Source organism: Zootoca vivipara, chromosome 1 (genome assembly GCF_965207765.1).
Source record: "Zootoca vivipara chromosome 1, rZooViv2.hap1.1, whole genome shotgun sequence".
Taxonomy (NCBI): domain Eukaryota; kingdom Metazoa; phylum Chordata; class Lepidosauria; order Squamata; family Lacertidae; genus Zootoca; species Zootoca vivipara.
In genome coordinates, this window is record NC_142582.1 from 91,039,808 (window position 1) to 91,058,269 (window position 18,462).

The following is an 18,462-nucleotide window of genomic DNA, read 5'->3' on the forward strand; positions in this document are numbered from 1 at the left end:
ACATGTTGAGAGCAATTTTTTTTTGCTACATACTTCGCTATTGTGGCATTAGAATTTTAGCACGTGATACATTATGTTTGGTAGCACAAGAAAATGGGAAATTGACTATATAATAACATACTGTCTCTTTTTCTTTAGGAAATGGGACGTCATGATGACCTCTGGTCTTTGTTTTACATGTTGGTCGAATTTGTGGTTGGACAGCTGCCCTGGAGGAAAATTAAGGACAAGGTCTGTTGAGAAATGTACCATTGGAGATAAACTGCGGAGAATGTCTTTGAATATGTTCATGAGATTCCTTTCAATATATTAAAGTTCTTTAAAAACAATATTTGCTTATTTCAATGCATTTGTTATTTAATTAACATAGCCGGCATGAGTACAGAATTCCATTAATCTTAGTTAAAATTAATAAAACCCAACTTCTACACAAGGGGTTGGGAACGGGATCTGGTTGGCAGGCCAGATCTAGAAGTGATCAACCTTCCATGGTTCATTTTTGATAGAGGCACAGGGCACCCGCCTGTCAGTTATCAGTCATACAATGTCAGATTATTAAACTTCAAAGGAATAATTGAGAACACACTCTAAAAGTACTCCTGATTCTTATTTGCAGAATCTTTGCCGAGTATGCTGGCTGTTTGCCATAATAATAAACATTGACATTGAGAATCTTTGCAGCCACAGCTTGAATTCAACCTGCAGCTGCAAAGATTCCTGTCAAATGCAAGTCCCACCTTCTGTGGGAATCCAGTCTACTTAGGAGCTCTGAGCTGAACCCAGTGGGGCTTGCATTTGGTGCCAAATTAAAAAGACACCTAATTCAAGCCCTGCTTGTAGAGGAATAATTGGAAGCACATTCTAGGGCTCCTGAATGTTTCATCTCAGCCATAACTTTACTGATCTCACATCTGATACCATATGATGGCTGGTAGGCATGGCTGGGGGGAAAATGATATTGTTGGACAGATTATGCTCTCTGGTGTGCCTAATGTGGCCTGCAGGCTGGAAGTGCCCCATGTCTGTGCTACACAATCATGCCAGTGTCTTTTGTACATGATTTAATATATCTCTTCACTATATCTGACCTGCTGTTAGTTCCCCACTTGCTGTCTGGAGAAGAGCAACTTGGATCTTGGCAGAAGTTCAGTTTCATTTCAAATGGCTCTTTAGGTGTTTTTAGGCTTAAGTTAACAAGGAGGTATATCCAAGAGCATTTGTTTTATTTTAAAGATGGTTCATGTTAAAGCTTGTTACAGACCTTTACCTTTAAAACCAGAGCTATTAATTTTGATTTGAATAAAAATTAGAAACTCAGATTTGATATGGTTACTAAGGACCCTAATGCATTGAGAAAAACTCATTCATATCCTCAGAACCTATCAAATCTATGCAATTGTCCTGTCTGAGGTCCCACTATGCAGATAAGAAGTTAAAATAATACAAAATATACTCTAACGGAAGAAAGAAAAGAGGAAGGTAAGGGAGACAATTTGGCACCTGCTCCAGTTGCCTGTCATCTCGCCTGGCCAACTTTATTTTCATTTATTTGTTTAGCGTTTTAAAATTCTTTACTGCTTTCAGTTCCTTGGCAGAGGGGTGGCATATAAATAAATAATGTCTATAAAGAACTGAAGGAAAGTATGGTAAATATTTCATTTTCCTACTTGTAGGAGCAAGTGGGCTCCATAAAAGAGAGGTATGACCACCGGCTGATGCTGAAACATCTCCCTCAAGAATTTAACACCTTTCTAGATCACATTTCTACTTTAGATTATTTTACTAAACCTGATTACCAGGTATGATTTTTTATGTCTTAATTTTACATCTTATTGGAAACTCGTGTCTTGTTAAACACTTCCACATGTATTCACACATCTGTTCCAAGGAGTAGCAATAGCTAATTAGGTACACTATCAATATACCTTACTTTTGCCTCTTGTGTTTTGGCATATCGTACCTAGACAAATCCATACTAACTTTATTACGGGACTTCTAAGGTAAAAAAATGAGAAGCAGCTGAAGTGAATGGTTTCCTTTTTACTCTTTTAAAGCTGCTTTTGCATGTTCTATTGTGTCTCTATTCTGGTGTCTAAGACAAATGGAATGGACATATTGCAATACATTGAATACATTGATTTCCAAACACAATTCAGATGACCACTGTATGTTTTGTGCAGTGTGTTTGAAACCATTTTTCTGCAGGAATTGTACCCCTGTATCAGTTAGAGAAATTAGCTGATGAGGCAGAATTCTACAATGTTCATATTTGGGTAGTTTTGTAAAGATTTGCAGAAGAAATTGGGAAGTATTTTTTAAAATAGAATATATCAAAGTGTCTAGTCCCTCATACAGTCTCATACAGTGTTCTTTTTATTGCCCACTCTGCATGTTAATCCTCATGCCACAATATGCGCTGTACTTACTAACCTGTAATAGAAAACAGGTGTAAGGAAAATGTCTTGCTTGTGATGACAGCCATGTAAATATAACTGCTTCAACTTATTAGTGAAACCTGTCCATCATTTGAATGCTGTGTTCCCTTTTTTAACAGATATCAATATAATGTCTGCCTTTCATAGGATATGAAACATTCCTCTTCTCCAAGGCCTTTGGCAAATCAATCTACCGTATGGCCTTTTAAACTGTGGGGGTGTCATTGTTTGTTATTATGTTGTGTAGTTTTGTGTTTTTATATTGTAAACTGCCCTGTGATCTTTGGATGAAGTGTATAGAAATTCAATAAATCAATAATAGGATTATTATTATTTTTTTAAAAAATGCTTCCATGAATGGCGTAAAAGAATAACTTTCGTGAGTTTTCTCAATGTAACCTGGGAGCATACCAACTCTTCTCTTTTGTTTATATAGCTTCTCATGTCCGTCTTTGACAACAGCATGAAGACTTCTGGGGTGACTGAGAGTGACCTATTTGACTGGGAAAAGAGTGGAGCTGATGGCTCTTTAACAACCACCACCACTTCAACTACTCCTCAACTGCACACTCGTCAGACCCCAGCTGCCATAGGGTATGTTGGAACATTCATTTTGATGTCATCCAGTTAATGAAGTGGCATGTGACATTCTGGATACTAGGCATTCTTTTTCTGTCCTAAGACCTTGATCTAAAGGCATCTAGACTTCTGTTCCTTATGTGATAGCATTGTAATGGTGAGGGAACCAGATGTGCTTCTTCCGTAACCAGGTGTTGACAGACAAACTCTGGAGAGCTTGCTTGGAAGAACCTTCCATATTTCTCTAAAAAGTCAAAAAGCTTCTTACAAAAAGCTTCTGTTTTGAATAGTTTTAGGAATCTCTGATGGAATTATATATGATTCTCTTCTAAATTGTGTTGCAGCATTAAGAAAAACAGATTGTTCAATTTCCATTTAGGAGAGTACATGGAGAGAGTACTACTACTCAGATATCTATGTGAACAGCCTAGAGGTCTTTCGAACATTCTTTGGAAGCTTCCATGGCTTCCGATTGAGTGCAGGAAGCTCTTGCAACCAATCGAAAGCCACGCTTTGGTTTTTGAACGGTTCCAGGAGTCGAACGGACTCCCATAATGGATTAAGTTTGACAACCAAGGTACCACTGTACCAGCATTCTAATCTTGCTCCTGCATGCTGTGCTATGACTAAGGAAGATGCAGAAGCATAGAGCTGCCCTCCAGTCTAGAAACTGATGGAAATGTTCTGAGTTCAGATTCCCTAAGGTTTGAGCTGAAAGGAGGTGGAGTATACAGCCAGTAAAGAGTAAAGCTCTGTTTAGATTCTCAGTGTGTGGTCCCAGGTCTGACCAATCCAGGTGCTTCTTACTTGCTGCCATATGCAAAGGCCGAGCCCTGAAGAGTTCTGAGAATGGAGCACGCACTGTTTTACAATAGCTTATTATATGAGGCCTGAGACCTTGGTTTAAGCTCTTAGAGTATAGATGGGAACCCGTGGCCCTCCTGATGTTGCTGGATTGCAGCTCCCATCATCACTGACTATTGGCTATGCTGTCATAGTCTTATCAACATCCAGAGGAAGAAGGGAGGGTGTAACCTGTGCTGCATCCTTGAGTCAAACTATCATATTGCAATACTGTTTCTTTGTTATTTTTCTTTTTCTTTGTAGAATTGCCAATGCTACACCAATACCAGGAGATATGCTGAGAGAGAATACAGATGATGTGTTTCCAGATGAACATCTTAGTGATGGTGAGAATGGTATCCCTATCGGAATCTCTCCAGAAAAGCTACCAGAGTCTCCTGGACATCGTCTTCAGGAAAAGGATGTGTGGGAGGAAATGGATGCAAACAGGAATAAGATAAAAGCAGGTGTCCATAAAGTAAGTACTAAAATAGAGCAGACAATAGCATTCAATTATTTTTTTGGTTCTATATCTTAAGATTTGCTTTAATGGATCAAATAAAATCACTATACTATCAGCAAGTCAGATGTCCCAGGAAATGAAGAAGTTGGGTCTGTTGGGGACAACTATGTCATTTGTCCCAGCATTTGATATATTTTTAACATTAAGGTTTTATTTTCTGCTATTTGATAATGAGTTGTTCATTCCTGAAAGCCATACGAGATCGTGAACTATATAAGATAGTGGACATCTCTGTATCCTGTTTCAGTGGTTTTCATAAGTTAATTACGCTTTCTTCTGTTTGTCCTGAACCTACTGACAGCTTTCCATTTGATGACTCAAAGTTCTAGTGTGTTGAGAGAATTGTTTATAATTTTATAAACCTACAGTTGCTCTTCCTTATTGTGGTAGTTCTTTTCCTCCATCACAGAACTCTCAATTTTAAGCAAGTATTCATGAGGAAGATACTGTTTCTTCCTGATAATTTGTTGTTATTTTCTATATCTACTCCAGCTCTATGCTAACTTTTGAGCATGGCATTAACTGCATTGTATTCTTTATATTGCTGCACCTTAGGTTACATAGTGGTATTGTGAAAATATATTCTCTTTATAAATTCTCTCCAAATTTTTGTTAAATTGCTAAGGACATCTAGCTGGCATTACAGTGAGCAATTTTACTGTGGCCCCAGGCACACATTTGGGACATATATTAGGGTATATACTGGTACTTGAAGTAGGCTATTTTTAACCCCATTGTTCATTACTTTATGTTTTCACCTTTTGACCACTGATCACAGGAATAAGCTGAAGATTTGGCTTTGTCTTCTGTGGCTGCTTGTTTCTGTAGCATATTAAAATCTGTCTTCCTGATGCTTGTATTGGTCACAGCTAAGGTGGCACAAAGTATTGCTATTTTAGACAAAACAGCCCTCTGTTAGCAGAGGCCTCTGTTAAATGAATTGCATAAGAGTGCCTATAGAATCACAGAACTATAGAGTTGGAAGGTACCCAAGTGTCATCTTGTCCAATTCCCTGCAATGCATGAATCTCAGCTAGAGCATCCATGAAAGATGGCCATCCAACCTTTGCTTAAAAACCTCACATGAAGGAGAGTCCACAACCTCCCGAGGGAGACCGTTCCTCTGCCAGGAGAAAACAGGGTTGCCCCATCTTCCCTGTGACAGGCCTTTAGATATTTGTGTTTGCTGGTGGGATCAGCTGTGTGTGAGTGAAATCAGAAAACATTAAAACTTAATTTTTGAAAAGGGCTATATGCTCAATGATAGAGTATATTGTTTGCAACTTAGAGGCCTCTGTTTCAATCCTGGTCTTTCCACATAGGACTTGGAAAGACTCCTGCTTGAAACCTCAGATTGCTGCTATTGAGCTTGGTCTAATTTGAAAAAGGCAGTTTTCGTATCTAAACCCTGGATGTTAGGTAGTATATTGGGCTGCTTTTAGATATAGATACTGATTTGGAGTTAAAGTCTACAAGCAAACAATTTCAAAATCACATTTACAGAAAACTGCATATTAGCCACAAGCAAAATTGAAAGTTCGTGTGGAAATTAGTTAGTTCTGCTGGTAATCAAGTTGAGCAGTGATCTTTCTGCTGCAGTTCTGACTACATTTAGCATTGCAAGCCTATCAAATAGAAGAATTGAAAGTGTTTTGACAGAATGAAAAGCTGGGTTGCCAACAATGAGATGTTACATTTTGTGTCTTTTACCTGATATTTTATAGTTCTCTTATGGTGTTTTTAATCACAGACTGCTACAGAAGAGGAAAACAGCCATGGACCAATTAATGGCATGCTTAATGCACCAAGCCTTGGTTCTCCAATTAGAGTCCGCTCAGAGACCACACAGCTAGATCGGGATGTTCCTCTTGTGCGGAAGCTACGATCAATTCACAGTTTTGAACTGGAGAAACGTCTGACCTTGGAGTCCAAGCCAGATACAGATAAATTTCTGGAAGTCTGGTATGTAATGGCTTTTGTTTTGCTAAGCTTTCTTAGCAGTTGCTTTGCTTATAGTGAGTCATCTTTAATTGATTAGTTATTTGGCACAGATTTCACTGTTACTCATGCCATATGATTGACCCTACAAATGCAGGGAAAGTAAAGTCAGGTTTTGGGAATGGGGAAGCCAGTAATTCATAATATAATTTGAGAAATCCAGTTCTAAAAGATTAGTTAGAACAGGGGTAGCCAACATGGTGCCCTCCAGATGCTCTTGCACTATAGTTCTCATAATTCCTGGCCATTTGACATGCTGAGTGTTGATGAGAGTTGTAGTCTAAGAACATCTGGAGGATGCCACATCAGCTACCCCAGAACATCTACTAGAAATAGAAATGTAGTGATATTGATAACAAATGGCCTAATTTGTCTACATTAGATAGTATCCTGTTATTTTTCACTTAACATGATTTACACAATCCTAATTTGATTCATCATGTTTCCTCAATTTCTCTCAACATTCCCAAGCATGGAGAAGAAAAAAAGAGAGATGAATCCCGGCAAAGAATCTGCTGTTGCAGCTTTTCAAAAACCACCCATGCCTCCAGTTGCTTCCAGTCATGAGCATGTTTGGCACTATGATGAAGAATACCTACCTGAAGCTTCCAAGCCCATTTCTGTCAGCTCTCCAGAACAGGGCGATGGTGTTGTCAGCAATGGATATGTGGCAGTCAATTTGAGTTCCTGCCAGCAGGAGGTTGACTCCAAGGAATGGGTGATAGTGGATAAAGAAAGAGACTTGCAGGATTTCAGGACTAATGGAGTCTTAGGGCATAAAACAACTGGAAGCCCCTCTGATGAGGAGCCTGAGGTGCTTCAAGTCCTTGAAGAGCCCCCACAAGAAGATAAGCTTAGAGCTCATACCAAGAAGGGTATGGGAGCAGCATTGGATCTAGATATTGAGTGTCATGGTACAGCAGCTTCTGAACAGTTTACAGATCAATTAGAACTACCAATTGGAACTGCTGGTCATCTTCTTGCAGTCACACCCACAAGCCTAATGGAGGCCCAGGCAGAAGGGGCTCTTACTCCAGTAAGTGAACTGTTAATAGCTGTAGCTCATCTCTGTTGTATTCAGACACTGTGAGAAATATTTAACTGAAAGCATGAGATCTGAAGTCTAACGAAAATACTGCTTGCAGTCAATTTAAGTTAGTTCCTCAAGAAGAGTGTGATGGTTAATTGCACTTTGCAGAAGCAATTTTTCAGGATTTAGCATGTATTTCAACAATGTCCACAGCTCTCAATTTTGATTTAATTAAGGTACATGCTAAGAAACACAAGGATGGTGGTATGTTTGAGAATTATCAAAAATACTAAGGTTTTGCAATGACTTCATATAAATAATGTTGTTTGTTTATCACAGAAAAAAGTGGATTGTTCAGTTCCAAAAACCACTTTTGAAATATGGAAAACATGAGGAATGCACCTAGTTTGAATAATTATCTGATATAATTTAACTTTTCTTCAATTCTGTTTTTATTACCAGAGGCCAGTAACTGTTGATTGTAGATACTGAAGTATTTTGAAAAATATTAACCCACCCACCCAGGTGTAAACTGATGTTTTCAGTTCTCTGGTTCTTCACAGCCCACTGTCTATTCAGTTCTTCCTCACTTTTGCTTACTTTGAAACTCTTAACCTTTCTCAACAGTATAGCTCTGTCTCTGTCTGTTCTAATCAGCATCATGTGGCTGCCAGTATTTACTCTTTGTAATATTGGCTACTGGAGGAAACAAAGTTCAAAGCTACAGAGAGCAGACCGAAATAAAGTGATCTGTATATATTTGAAGCATTTTCTTTTTTCCTTGCCATGTTGTTCTCACAGCTCAACTCACTTCACATGCTGCATTTCTCCATCCCAAGAATTTCAAGTCCCATCCTCCGTACCCTGAGCCCTATAACCCACCTCACCACCCACCCGGACCCTGTGAAAGAGGCTGGCTTTCCAAGGAGTCAATCAGCAGACAGCCACTCTTCCTCTTCCTGGTCAGCTGCCCGTAGGCAACTTCCTGTCATTCCCAGTGGAAACAAGTTCCCCCCTGTCATTCGCATCTCAAAAGCACAACTTCAGCAGGTGAATGCATCTTCATCTAAGCAACTACACTGTGTCAGTCATTTGCCATGTTTTATGGGTTCCCAGCTACTTTGCATTGCTCAAATGTAGACTTATGTACTCTAAATACTTATCTTTTGAAAACATTGGTCTTGAGAAACAAAAATAATAACTTAAAGAGATGTAAACGTCAGACAAAAGCACTACTTAAATATACAGAGGCTAGAACAGGAAAAAATCAATTAAGCTGATTTACTACACAGAAAATGAAATTTCTTAATTTTAAGAAATGATGAATGAGAACCTCTGTAGTTTTAACCTTAGGTAAAAGCACTGTCAGTAGATAACAGCCAGGAAGCATAGGTGCCTTGAACATTTTTATTTGGTTCACAAGGCCATTTCTTGCAAACCACACCTACCTATCCCACACCTGACAACATAAATGACATTGGGGTAAGTTAGGTAAAGATGAGGCCAAAAGGAAATAATTGGATGCTTGAAGTGTACTCTTGATTGTCCCTTGGAAAGTGAGGCTCACTAACTCTACTGACAGCGAGCCCTTTTGAAGTTTCCCATATGTGACTCTGGTTTGGGTTCTGCTTGTGTCTACAAACAATTTTTCCTCTGTAGACCAGCTTTGCATAGAGTTTTGCTGGTCTGCAGAGGAAAACTGACCATTTGCAGGCATGGTTCGAATCCAAACCCTGTGTGCAAATGGACAATGCAGGACCTGCTGTCAAAGTGCATAGTGGAATGTGTGGGAGGTCAGGATCTAGCCTACCGGCTGGGAAAAAATATTGACTCTTGTGTTTGAGTATTTCCCAACTAAGAAAATTGTTAGGTATTTCCACAACGAATAGGAAGCTAAAGTGTATTGTCCAGGACACTAAAATGAATGGTAGGAGTATGTAGCATAAGGGAAAGTAATATAGAAAACACTGAGAACCTAATATCCAAGCTATTTTTCTTTCCAGGAAAAAAAACTAGTATTCAAAATAATAATAGCACTTAGAATTGTTAATAGCAGCTGAGGAACTTGTACATGAAATGACTATTAAACAGTGTGGTTTTAACCTCTCATTTTAATCCATCCCACCGAAATACTGCCATGCGTATAGGACATTCCAGCAGAGCTCTTCATTTTGCTTTATATACAAAATAACATTTGCTTCAATTATCATGTCACTGAATTAAATCATCACTGCATTCTGTGCTGCAGAATGTAGATTTACTTATATATATTGAACTTGGATACTTTTTGTTTGTTACCGTACTTGGTTTCTGAATTTTTTAATGCTGAAACTTCAGTAGGCTTTAATATTATTGCTACTGGGAAGACTATAATCAAAATCATGATCCCATCATTGTCTTAATACACATGTTGCTGCAGTCTTTCTAAAGCTGAGCAATTCTTAGTCTGGTCAATTCCTGGATAAGAGATAGCCTTGAATTTAATGGAAGAAAGCATGTATATACTGGTATATGATCTGCTTTTAGAAAGAGAACGTATTTTAGAAGCTCAACTAGAATAGTACTGTGTATCATATTTTGTGTGCTGAGGCTAGAATACAGTTTTCTAATATATGTCTAACAAATGGCAAACATTGTATCAGATAAATTTCTGGTAAGATAAAAATATGAAATAACATTTAGTTTTTCACTAAATGAAAAGCTAACAAATATACTAGACCAGTTGTTCCCAATGTGGAATGAATAATACCACCTTATTGCCCCCTAACTTCATTGGGGAGCCTCCATTGGTTTCCAGTTTCCTCCATGAACAGCAGTCCTTCTGTTTATGTAGAGGCAATATATTACAGTTTCCAAAAAGCCAAGGCACTGTATACTACCAGTGATTAATATTCCCCTTGTGGGCAAAGTGCTCAAAAAAGTGGTGGTGGTCCCGCATCAGAGAATTTTGGAGAAAACTGGTTGCTTGGATCCATTCCTGGCTGGCTTCTGGCCTGGTCATGTTACTGAAGCTGCCTTTGGTAGCCCTGGTTGATGAGATGTTGTGGGAGAGAGATGGGGGGAGTGTGACCCTCTTCATTGTCTTTGATCTCAGTGGCTTTCAGTACTGTTGGCCGTGGTATCCTGGAATGTCTGAGGGAAGGGGGGCACTCTGTTTCAGTGGTTTTCCTCCTACTCCTAGGGTTGTTTCCCAAATGTAGCTATGAGAGGCTACTCTTAAGCGCCATGGGAGTTGTTCTGTGGTGTCTCACATGGTTCCATCTTGTCCCCCTTGGTATTAAACATATATATGAAGCCTCTGGGAGCTGTCACTAGGGGATTCGGAGTGAAGTGCTACCAATACGCAGATGACACCCAGCTCTGTCTTTCTGTACCATCTGAAACAGGAGAGGCAGTTGAAGTGTTAGACCAGTGCTGGGAGGTGGTGATGGGCCAAATGTTGACCCAATAAATCTGAATCTTGAAAAGGTGGGGAAGTTATGTATCCTGAGTTACCACATCTGGGTTTGGAAGAGACCACCTGTTCTGGACAGGGTTGCACTTCCCTAGAAGGAGCAGGTCTGCAGCTTGAGGTGCTCCTGGGTTAAGCACTGTCACGGGAGGCTCAAATGACTTTGATGACAAGGAAATCTGCCTTTTTCCAGCTCTGGCTGGTTCACCAGCTACAGCCCATTTTAATAATAATAATAATAATAATTTATTATTTATACACCGCCCATCTGGCTGGGTTTTCCCAGCCACTCTGGGCGGCTTTCAACAGAAATATTAGAATACACTAATTTCTTAAAGATTAAAAGCTTCCCTACACATATGATGATTGCTTCCAAATCTGCTCTCTATCACCTCTTTCTGTTCAGTCCTATATCTCTGTGTTGCTGATTTCTTTTCCTGAATGCCTTGCCAGTCTCGAAGACAGAAGACCTAATGCTTCTACCTAACCCCCAGCCCTACCCCTGAGAAGTGTAACTACATTTTGTTTAGCTTCATTTCCTAACTCATAAGCATGCAATCTTAGTCACCTTCAGCAGTTACAAAAATACTTATTTTTGCTGTGTAGTTTAGGAAATAGCATGATTTTCCGATTAAAAACTTATGTGCTAGCAAGGAAAGAATTAAAAACCATGAGTACTATTCAACTAAGACTTATTCATAGTATACCCATTGAAATTAATGAACATGTCTTAAGTTAGGTTTATTAATTTCAGTGGGTCTACTCTGAATAAAACTTAGCTGAATATCATTCTAATCTTCCCCACCCACCCCGGTCAACAATGTGGATGATAATGTTAATTACTATAGAGTAATAATGAATAGGTCAGTCATTGAGATACTGAAATTAAGATGATGGTGAGCCCTCTAGGTAAATATCAGAGAGGCAAGTGGAAGTGCAGGATTAGCTGGGGCAAACGTTCTAGAATAGAATAGCAAGAGTGCCATCTTGCTATTATGCAATGATATGCTATTGTGCAATGATATAGAATATCATTGAGTGCCATCGTTCTCTACATGGTAATGAGAGATACAGATTTTGATGAAGTTACTCAGAAAAAAAAATGTGCAGAGAGAGAATAGCAAGGAACCAAAAATGGAACTCTGAAGAACTCCACAAAACAGTGGGAAGGCGGAAGAGGACCATATTTCTGTGGAAATGCTGAAAGAGTGACCCAGCCGGAATGAACAGAGTCATGGATGTTAAGTCATAGAGAGGCGTCAAGGGGGTCAGCCGTATCAAACACCACATAAAGATTGTGTTGGATGAGGACAGAACAGAGACCTGTAGAACTGGCAGTGAGGAGATTAGTGATTTTGATGAGGACCGTTAATGTTACCATACACAAACATACATTGAATTGCCATGTTATGTTAACCCTAATTTACAACCTAGCTTAAAATTTTCCTGTTGTCTTCCAGTTTTTTCCAGTAGAGATTGCACCAGTTGGCCCAACACACAGATATAAAAATATAGGGCTGTGTAATTGTGCAAGAGCAAGTTATTATGTATTACTTGTCTTTTTGAACCTGAAAAGATTATATGGCAATATGTAATTTCAAAGCCAATACAAATAATTTCTGTAATATAATTTCTTTCTTCCTGTTTTCTGTATAGGTTACAATACCCAGACCATCAATGGCATCCACACAGTCTGCTTCTGAGAGTTTTCATTTTGGCCAGCAACTAGAGAAGAAGGACCGGGATCCTCGGCTTTTGGAACATACTGTTGAACTTTCCTCTCCTAAGGAGAACTTGGTTGGCTTGGCAGCGGCAAACGATGCACTAACTCTTAGTGGCGGTAGAACAGATATAGTACACAAGTTAGACCATAACCTAGAGGCAATTGGAAAGGATGAGTGTATTGAAGAATGTGTTGGAATCCAAGATCATAGCCAAACAGACCTACTTGAACAATACATGAAGAGACAAGGAGAAAATCTCTTCGAAAAAGTGGAAGAGAATCAGCTTCCTGTGGCTTACGAAAATGATATTGAAATACAGATTGAAGGACCATGTTCAACTGCTCAAGGAAACACTGAATCTGTATTAGATGGTCCTCAGGCTGTTACAGAACCTGAAGAACTGAGGCCAATTCCTTCCTCCTCCTTGCCAAATCAGGATGCAAAACAGGAGTTACAGAAGCAGTCAGCAGCCGAAACATCAGATGTTTCTTTATCAAGAAGTACTGACCCATTTGCTCAAAAACAGGAAAACCAAGTAGTACCAGTGCAAGAAAATGGTTTCCATGATGATGGGGATATTGATCATGCTGAAGAATTGCAATGCCAACAGGTGAACCTTGCCACCTTTTTGCACCAAGAGGGGAAAGAAGAGCAAAATGTCCAGAGAAATGGAGAATTGTTGCACTCCAGTTCTGAGAATGAGAGTTCTAATCCATCCAAGAAGGAGTTAGTTAGATCTGCATTTGTGGCTAGACAGAGTCGCATCCCAGTTTTAGCACAAGAGGTAGACTCCTCATCAGAATTGTCTCCTGTTTCAGCAAAGGAGAAGCTGCTTCTAAAAAAGGCTCATCAGACAGACTTGGTTAGATTACTTGTAGAAAAGAGACAGCTCAAATCTTTCCTTGGTGACCTCTCAAGTGCCTCTGACAAGTCACTGAAAGAAAAAGTAGTTGCTGGTCCATTACCACTTCCTGAAGACGTGTTGTCCTCCTTTTCAAAACTGGCACTGGACACTCATTTGCACGGCCAAGTAGAGGAGAGTTTTTTGTCACCAAGCAGTCCTCAGTCCAGAAAGAGCAAAATCCCAAGACCTGTATCTTGGACTCCCACAGATCACATTAACAGTTCAAATTCAGCTCAGTTTTTTCCTCGTCCACCACCAGGAAGACCACCAACAAGGCCTGGAGTAGAAGCCAGGTAAGTAAAAACAGCTACACCTTTGAAGCAGATTTGAGCAGTTTGGGGAAGGCTTTGTATGATACCATGCAAATTGCACTAAGTACTCTCCCCCCCCCCGCCCCCAACCACAAATATCTGCAATCAAGCTTATGTGCATACACACACATACAGAATATTTTTCTCTTTCAAAATTCAGAAAAAAATTACCTGAGTAACAACATTTGTATACAATATTAATTTAAAACACTAGGTTTCTAAAACATTTTGCTTCTAGGTTTAAGTGAACCTGGATTGCCTATAATGTCCTAAGAGTACACACCAAGTGAGCTGGATATGATAGTAAGAAAGTCAAGCTATGACTCTAATATAAACCACTCCTTATCATGTATCTTTGGGTAATGCCATTAAGAAAACACATTTTCTGTTATCATTCCTTGTCTGGTTTACCCAAAAACCAACCAACCACTCAACCAGCAACTGATCATATGCTTTTTCTTAAAGCTGGACCTTTGAATATTAAGTATTTAAAGGACAAAATAGCAGAGTGTAAGCGAAAACAAAGTACAGTCATACCTCGGTTTAAGTACGCCTCGGTTTGAGTACTTTCAGTTTAAGTATTCCGCGGACCCGTCTGGAATGGATTAATTCACTTTCCACTACTTTCAATGGGAAAGTTCGCTTCAGGTTAAGTACGCTTCAGATTAAGTACGGACTTCCAGAACCAATTACACTCTTACTTCGGGTTAAGTACGCTTCAGGTTGAGTACTCCGCGGACCCCTCTGGAACGGATTAATCCACTTTCCATTACGTTCAATGGGAAAGTTTGCTTCAGGTTAAGTACGCTTCAGTTTAAGTACTCCGTGGACCGTCTGGAACGGATTAATCTACTTTCCATTACTTTCAATGGGAAAGTTTGCTTCAGGTTAAGTATGCTTCAGGTTAAGTACAGTACAGACTTCCGGAACCAATTGTGTACTTAAACCAAGATACCACTGTATTTTTTATTTGTAGCTTTTCTTTCAAGCAAAAGCTTTTCCTGGGTGGTGTTTACAAGGTAGTGCAGACTATGGCTGAGAATCATGGCTTTTCAGAGACTTTGAAGATGGTATGAGACAGCTCTTGCTTTTTGCACTACACTCTCTTTTTCCTCTTGTCCCGCTATGGATTCTGGTTAAACAAGTTTTTGTACTGCAGAAAAGAGTAATTGTAACATGCTGCCTTCAAGTCACTAAAAAATTATTGGTGAGGAACAATAGCCAAGACCTCCTGATGGTCCTGTGCAGCACTTGTACAGCTTCTGAATACAGATTGCATTCTTATAGGCTTTGTAGCCACACTTACTGAAGTTTTAAAGTTGCTTTTAGGGTGCTAACTTGGGTGTCAAATACCAGATTTTGCATTTTACAGTGAATGCATGCAGTATACTTACTCCTATGCATTATTTATTATTACAATTTATTTATTTACTGCTATGTCATTAAAAAAAATCAAATCGGTTTACAGCAATAAAACTTGAAAACCGTGCAATGAAAACCATAAAAAGTTAAAAACTAAAAGCAGACATCATTTAACCATTGTGGAAAAATGTATTCTTAATCGCCCACCTAGGCCTTGTGGAATAGTTTCAGGAGGCATTTAAAAGTGCAGAAACTGCCTGCTGAATCTCTATTGGCAGAGTATTCCACAGGACTGGGCTGATGGCACCAAAGGTTCAGTTTCTTGTGCTTGTCAAATGAGTTCTTGCCTGGATGCAAGAAGAGTGGGAGCCTGCTGGATCACATGAGGGATGCCTTTCCTCTTTAGTGTTATCACTAAAAAAGCTGTATTCCTTGTATCCACCCATCCCATCTCTATGATGGAACAGAGAGCAGGACCTCAGGTTGATTTCAGGACTTGGACAGCTTCATGTGGGATAAGGCAGTTCTTGATTTGCCTTGGTTCCTTTTACAGTAGCACTTTAGGCCCAGCCTGGAAATAAGTAGTAAAGATGGCACATTATAGTAGTAGTTATTGTAGAGTTAATGTAGCCATTGCTTTCCACAAAAGTACTTCAAAGTGACTTATAAGAATAAAAAAATCTATACCAATACAACATTTAAAACGGCTACAATACATTAAAAGTGACCACCTACTAATTATAATTAATCACATTACTCCATCCCATACACAACATAAGCATGATCACCAAGAAATACCTAGCTAAAATTTCCACAGGAACCACAGTGGTACTAGCGCTGAAATACGTGGGAAGAGAGGATTTCACCTGGCAGTAGAAGGTTGTTAATACCAGTGCCAGCTGAGCTTCCCTGCAAAGAACATTCTACAGATGGGGAGCTGCCACTGAAAACAACTCCACCCCTTGGACTTTTGCTAGAGGGGCACACAGAGAAGTGCCTCTGTTCTTAGATCAAAGAGTATAAGCCTACCCAAACCTTCTCATGGCACTGGAGAAGGAGGAAATGGTACTAATCAATTTCTCTTTCTCTTGAAGGTTGCGCAGGTACAAAGTACTAGGAAGTAGCAGCTCTGATTCAGACCTGATCTCTCGCCTGGCTCAAATTCTTCAGAATGGATCTCAGAAACCACGAAGCTCTTCTCAGTGTAAGAGTCCAGGGTCTCCACATAGCCCCAAAACACCACCCAAAAGCCCAGTCATCCCCAGACGCAGTCCCAGTGCCTCCCCTAGGAGCTCCTCTTTGCCTCGTACTACCAGCTCCTCACCATCCCGGGGCGGGCGTCCTCACCATGAGCAGAGGAGCTCATCCCCACATCTTGGAAGGAGTAAATCGCCTCCCAGTCTTTCAGGCTCTTCATCTTCCAGGAGATCCTGCCAACAAGAGCACTGCTACAACAAGTCTAACAAGAATGGGTTGAAAGGATCTAGTGGCTCCTGCCACCACTCCTCTAACATTAAGTCTCCCACTGGGAAGAGCAAATCAGCCAGTAAACTTAGCAGATAGGAACCGAGTCTGTGTCTGGTGTCAAAGCCCCTTAATCTGATGCATGTTGTGTTTGTGTACTGTGTATTTAAACAAAAGTCTTCAAAAATCAGTGTTCATCCTGACTTTCAAAGGAAAAAAATAATAAGATGAATTATTTATAAGGTCCACTTTGTATATGAGTGGCCAGGCATTTCCTAAGAACATGCAGCAAGCAGATCAGGGAGGCTAGAGGGCAGGGATGGAGCATCCGGAAAGTCCAAGATGTGTGAAACAGAACAGTGTCTTGGAGGTGAGTGTTTTTAATAAGTTTTTAGTTTACTTTTAAAAGCATGACCTATTTTAGGCTCTTTCACAGTCATCAAACCTGAAACCTGAAATTAATTTCACCTTGGCACTATTGCATCTGAGTTACTACTCAGTTGTGTGTCTGTAGAGTTTTTAAAAAGCACATTATTTGAAACAGCAATACTCCTGTAAGTTTCTATCAATGTTGGGCTTCACACATCTGTTTTCAAGTTGCTCATTGCCCATGTTCCTTGTTGGTTTCTACTTCCCTCCTTTTAAAGCAAAAACAGAAAAACTCACCATCTTGTACCACTGTATATTTAATGTGGGCTACATTCTTATATGCAGTAAATGTGTACAAATCCAATGTAATTTAACATTTATGTAAATTTACCTATATTTTCAGATTGGTAACATTCTATTAACTGCTGTTCAGATCCTGATTCTTGGACAACTTGATCATTTATCTGTGTGTGAATTTCTGGAGTTATGGCAGGTTTACATCATATCATATATGAAGGATTTGGAGATGATGCTCACAGTCTGAGTTAAGAAGGAAAACCAGAAGAGTTTGGACCCTGGAGCATTCCTATAATTAAAACATTTGTTTGTGCAATAGTCTCTCAGGGTACAAAGGAGAGCCACTGTTAAAGCTGATCAGAATTTACCCGTTGGGGTGAGATGTTTAGTCCATTTGCCTACCTTATTTACAGTGTTCCTCTCAGTGTTACTGTACTGAGGAACAGCAGAAATGTTTACACACTTAGACTTCTTACTTGAGAATGTAATCTAAATCTGGAAGAAAAATGAAGCTTTCACCTTCTACTAAAAGGACACTGCAGAGCCTTCATATGTAGTAGGTTAGAAAGAAGCAGCAGTTCCTTTGTTTTCTTAAGAATCTGAAAAATAATACTTGATAGTAAAACCTACAACGCTATTTCTCACATGTCAACATCCCTAAACCTATATTGTATGTCAAGAGCACGTCTGTCCAATTTGTAGATGTTGCTACCAAAATCTGAATACATGTTTATTGGGGGTTGGGGTGGAAGCCAGCACCTCTGTAGCTTCCCTGCAATACAAATATACATAGTTCCTTACTCAGACATATTATTGTGTTTAGGGACATTATAATTTGGAAAACAACATACTGAAAACTCATGTTTAAGATTGTCTTCCATTACCTTTGAATAAGATCAGTGGTTTTTAGTTTTCCCAAACTTTACATAGGTATCATTTTATGACTATTAGAAGAATGACTTGTTTTGCTAGATTTAGAAATCAATGGTGGATCACATAGGGATGTTTTAAAATGGATACAACTAGCTCTCCAAAAAGGTTCCTGTTGTAGGGGATACTGGATGTGTGGGTAAATTTGGAAATTACTGATCTGCTTGCTATAGTCATATGCCTGTAGCCAGCATAAATTATTTTTAATTTAACTTTGTTTTATTTAACTTAGTTTGCTGCCA

At 39.4% G+C, this 18,462-nt stretch overlaps 1 protein-coding gene across 4 annotated transcripts in view; it reads left to right on the top strand.

Annotated features, from left to right (window-relative positions):
• The window catches only part of TTBK2 (tau tubulin kinase 2), a 39,435-nt gene extending 21,901 nt beyond the window's left edge, over positions 1-17,534 (top strand). For 2 of the 4 annotated variants that reach the window (XM_035112462.3, XM_035112490.3), the window contains 9 exons: positions 139-231; positions 1,674-1,799; positions 2,872-3,029; positions 4,122-4,335; positions 6,131-6,342; positions 6,850-7,414; positions 8,210-8,458; positions 12,516-13,780; positions 16,255-17,272. In XM_035112462.3, coding sequence (XP_034968353.1) covers positions 139-231; positions 1,674-1,799; positions 2,872-3,029; positions 4,122-4,335; positions 6,131-6,342; positions 6,850-7,414; positions 8,210-8,458; positions 12,516-13,780; positions 16,255-16,723 — 3,351 coding nt within the window. In that variant the 3' untranslated portion in view covers positions 16,724-17,272. Of the gene's footprint in view, positions 1-138; positions 232-1,673; positions 1,800-2,871; positions 3,030-4,121; positions 4,336-6,130; positions 6,343-6,849; positions 7,415-8,209; positions 8,459-12,515; positions 13,781-16,254; positions 17,273-17,396 lie in introns of those variants that run through there. The other 2 variants (XM_035112481.3, XM_035112474.3) reach the window with 2 other exon arrangements.
• Positions 17,535-18,462: the final 928 nt, after the last annotated feature.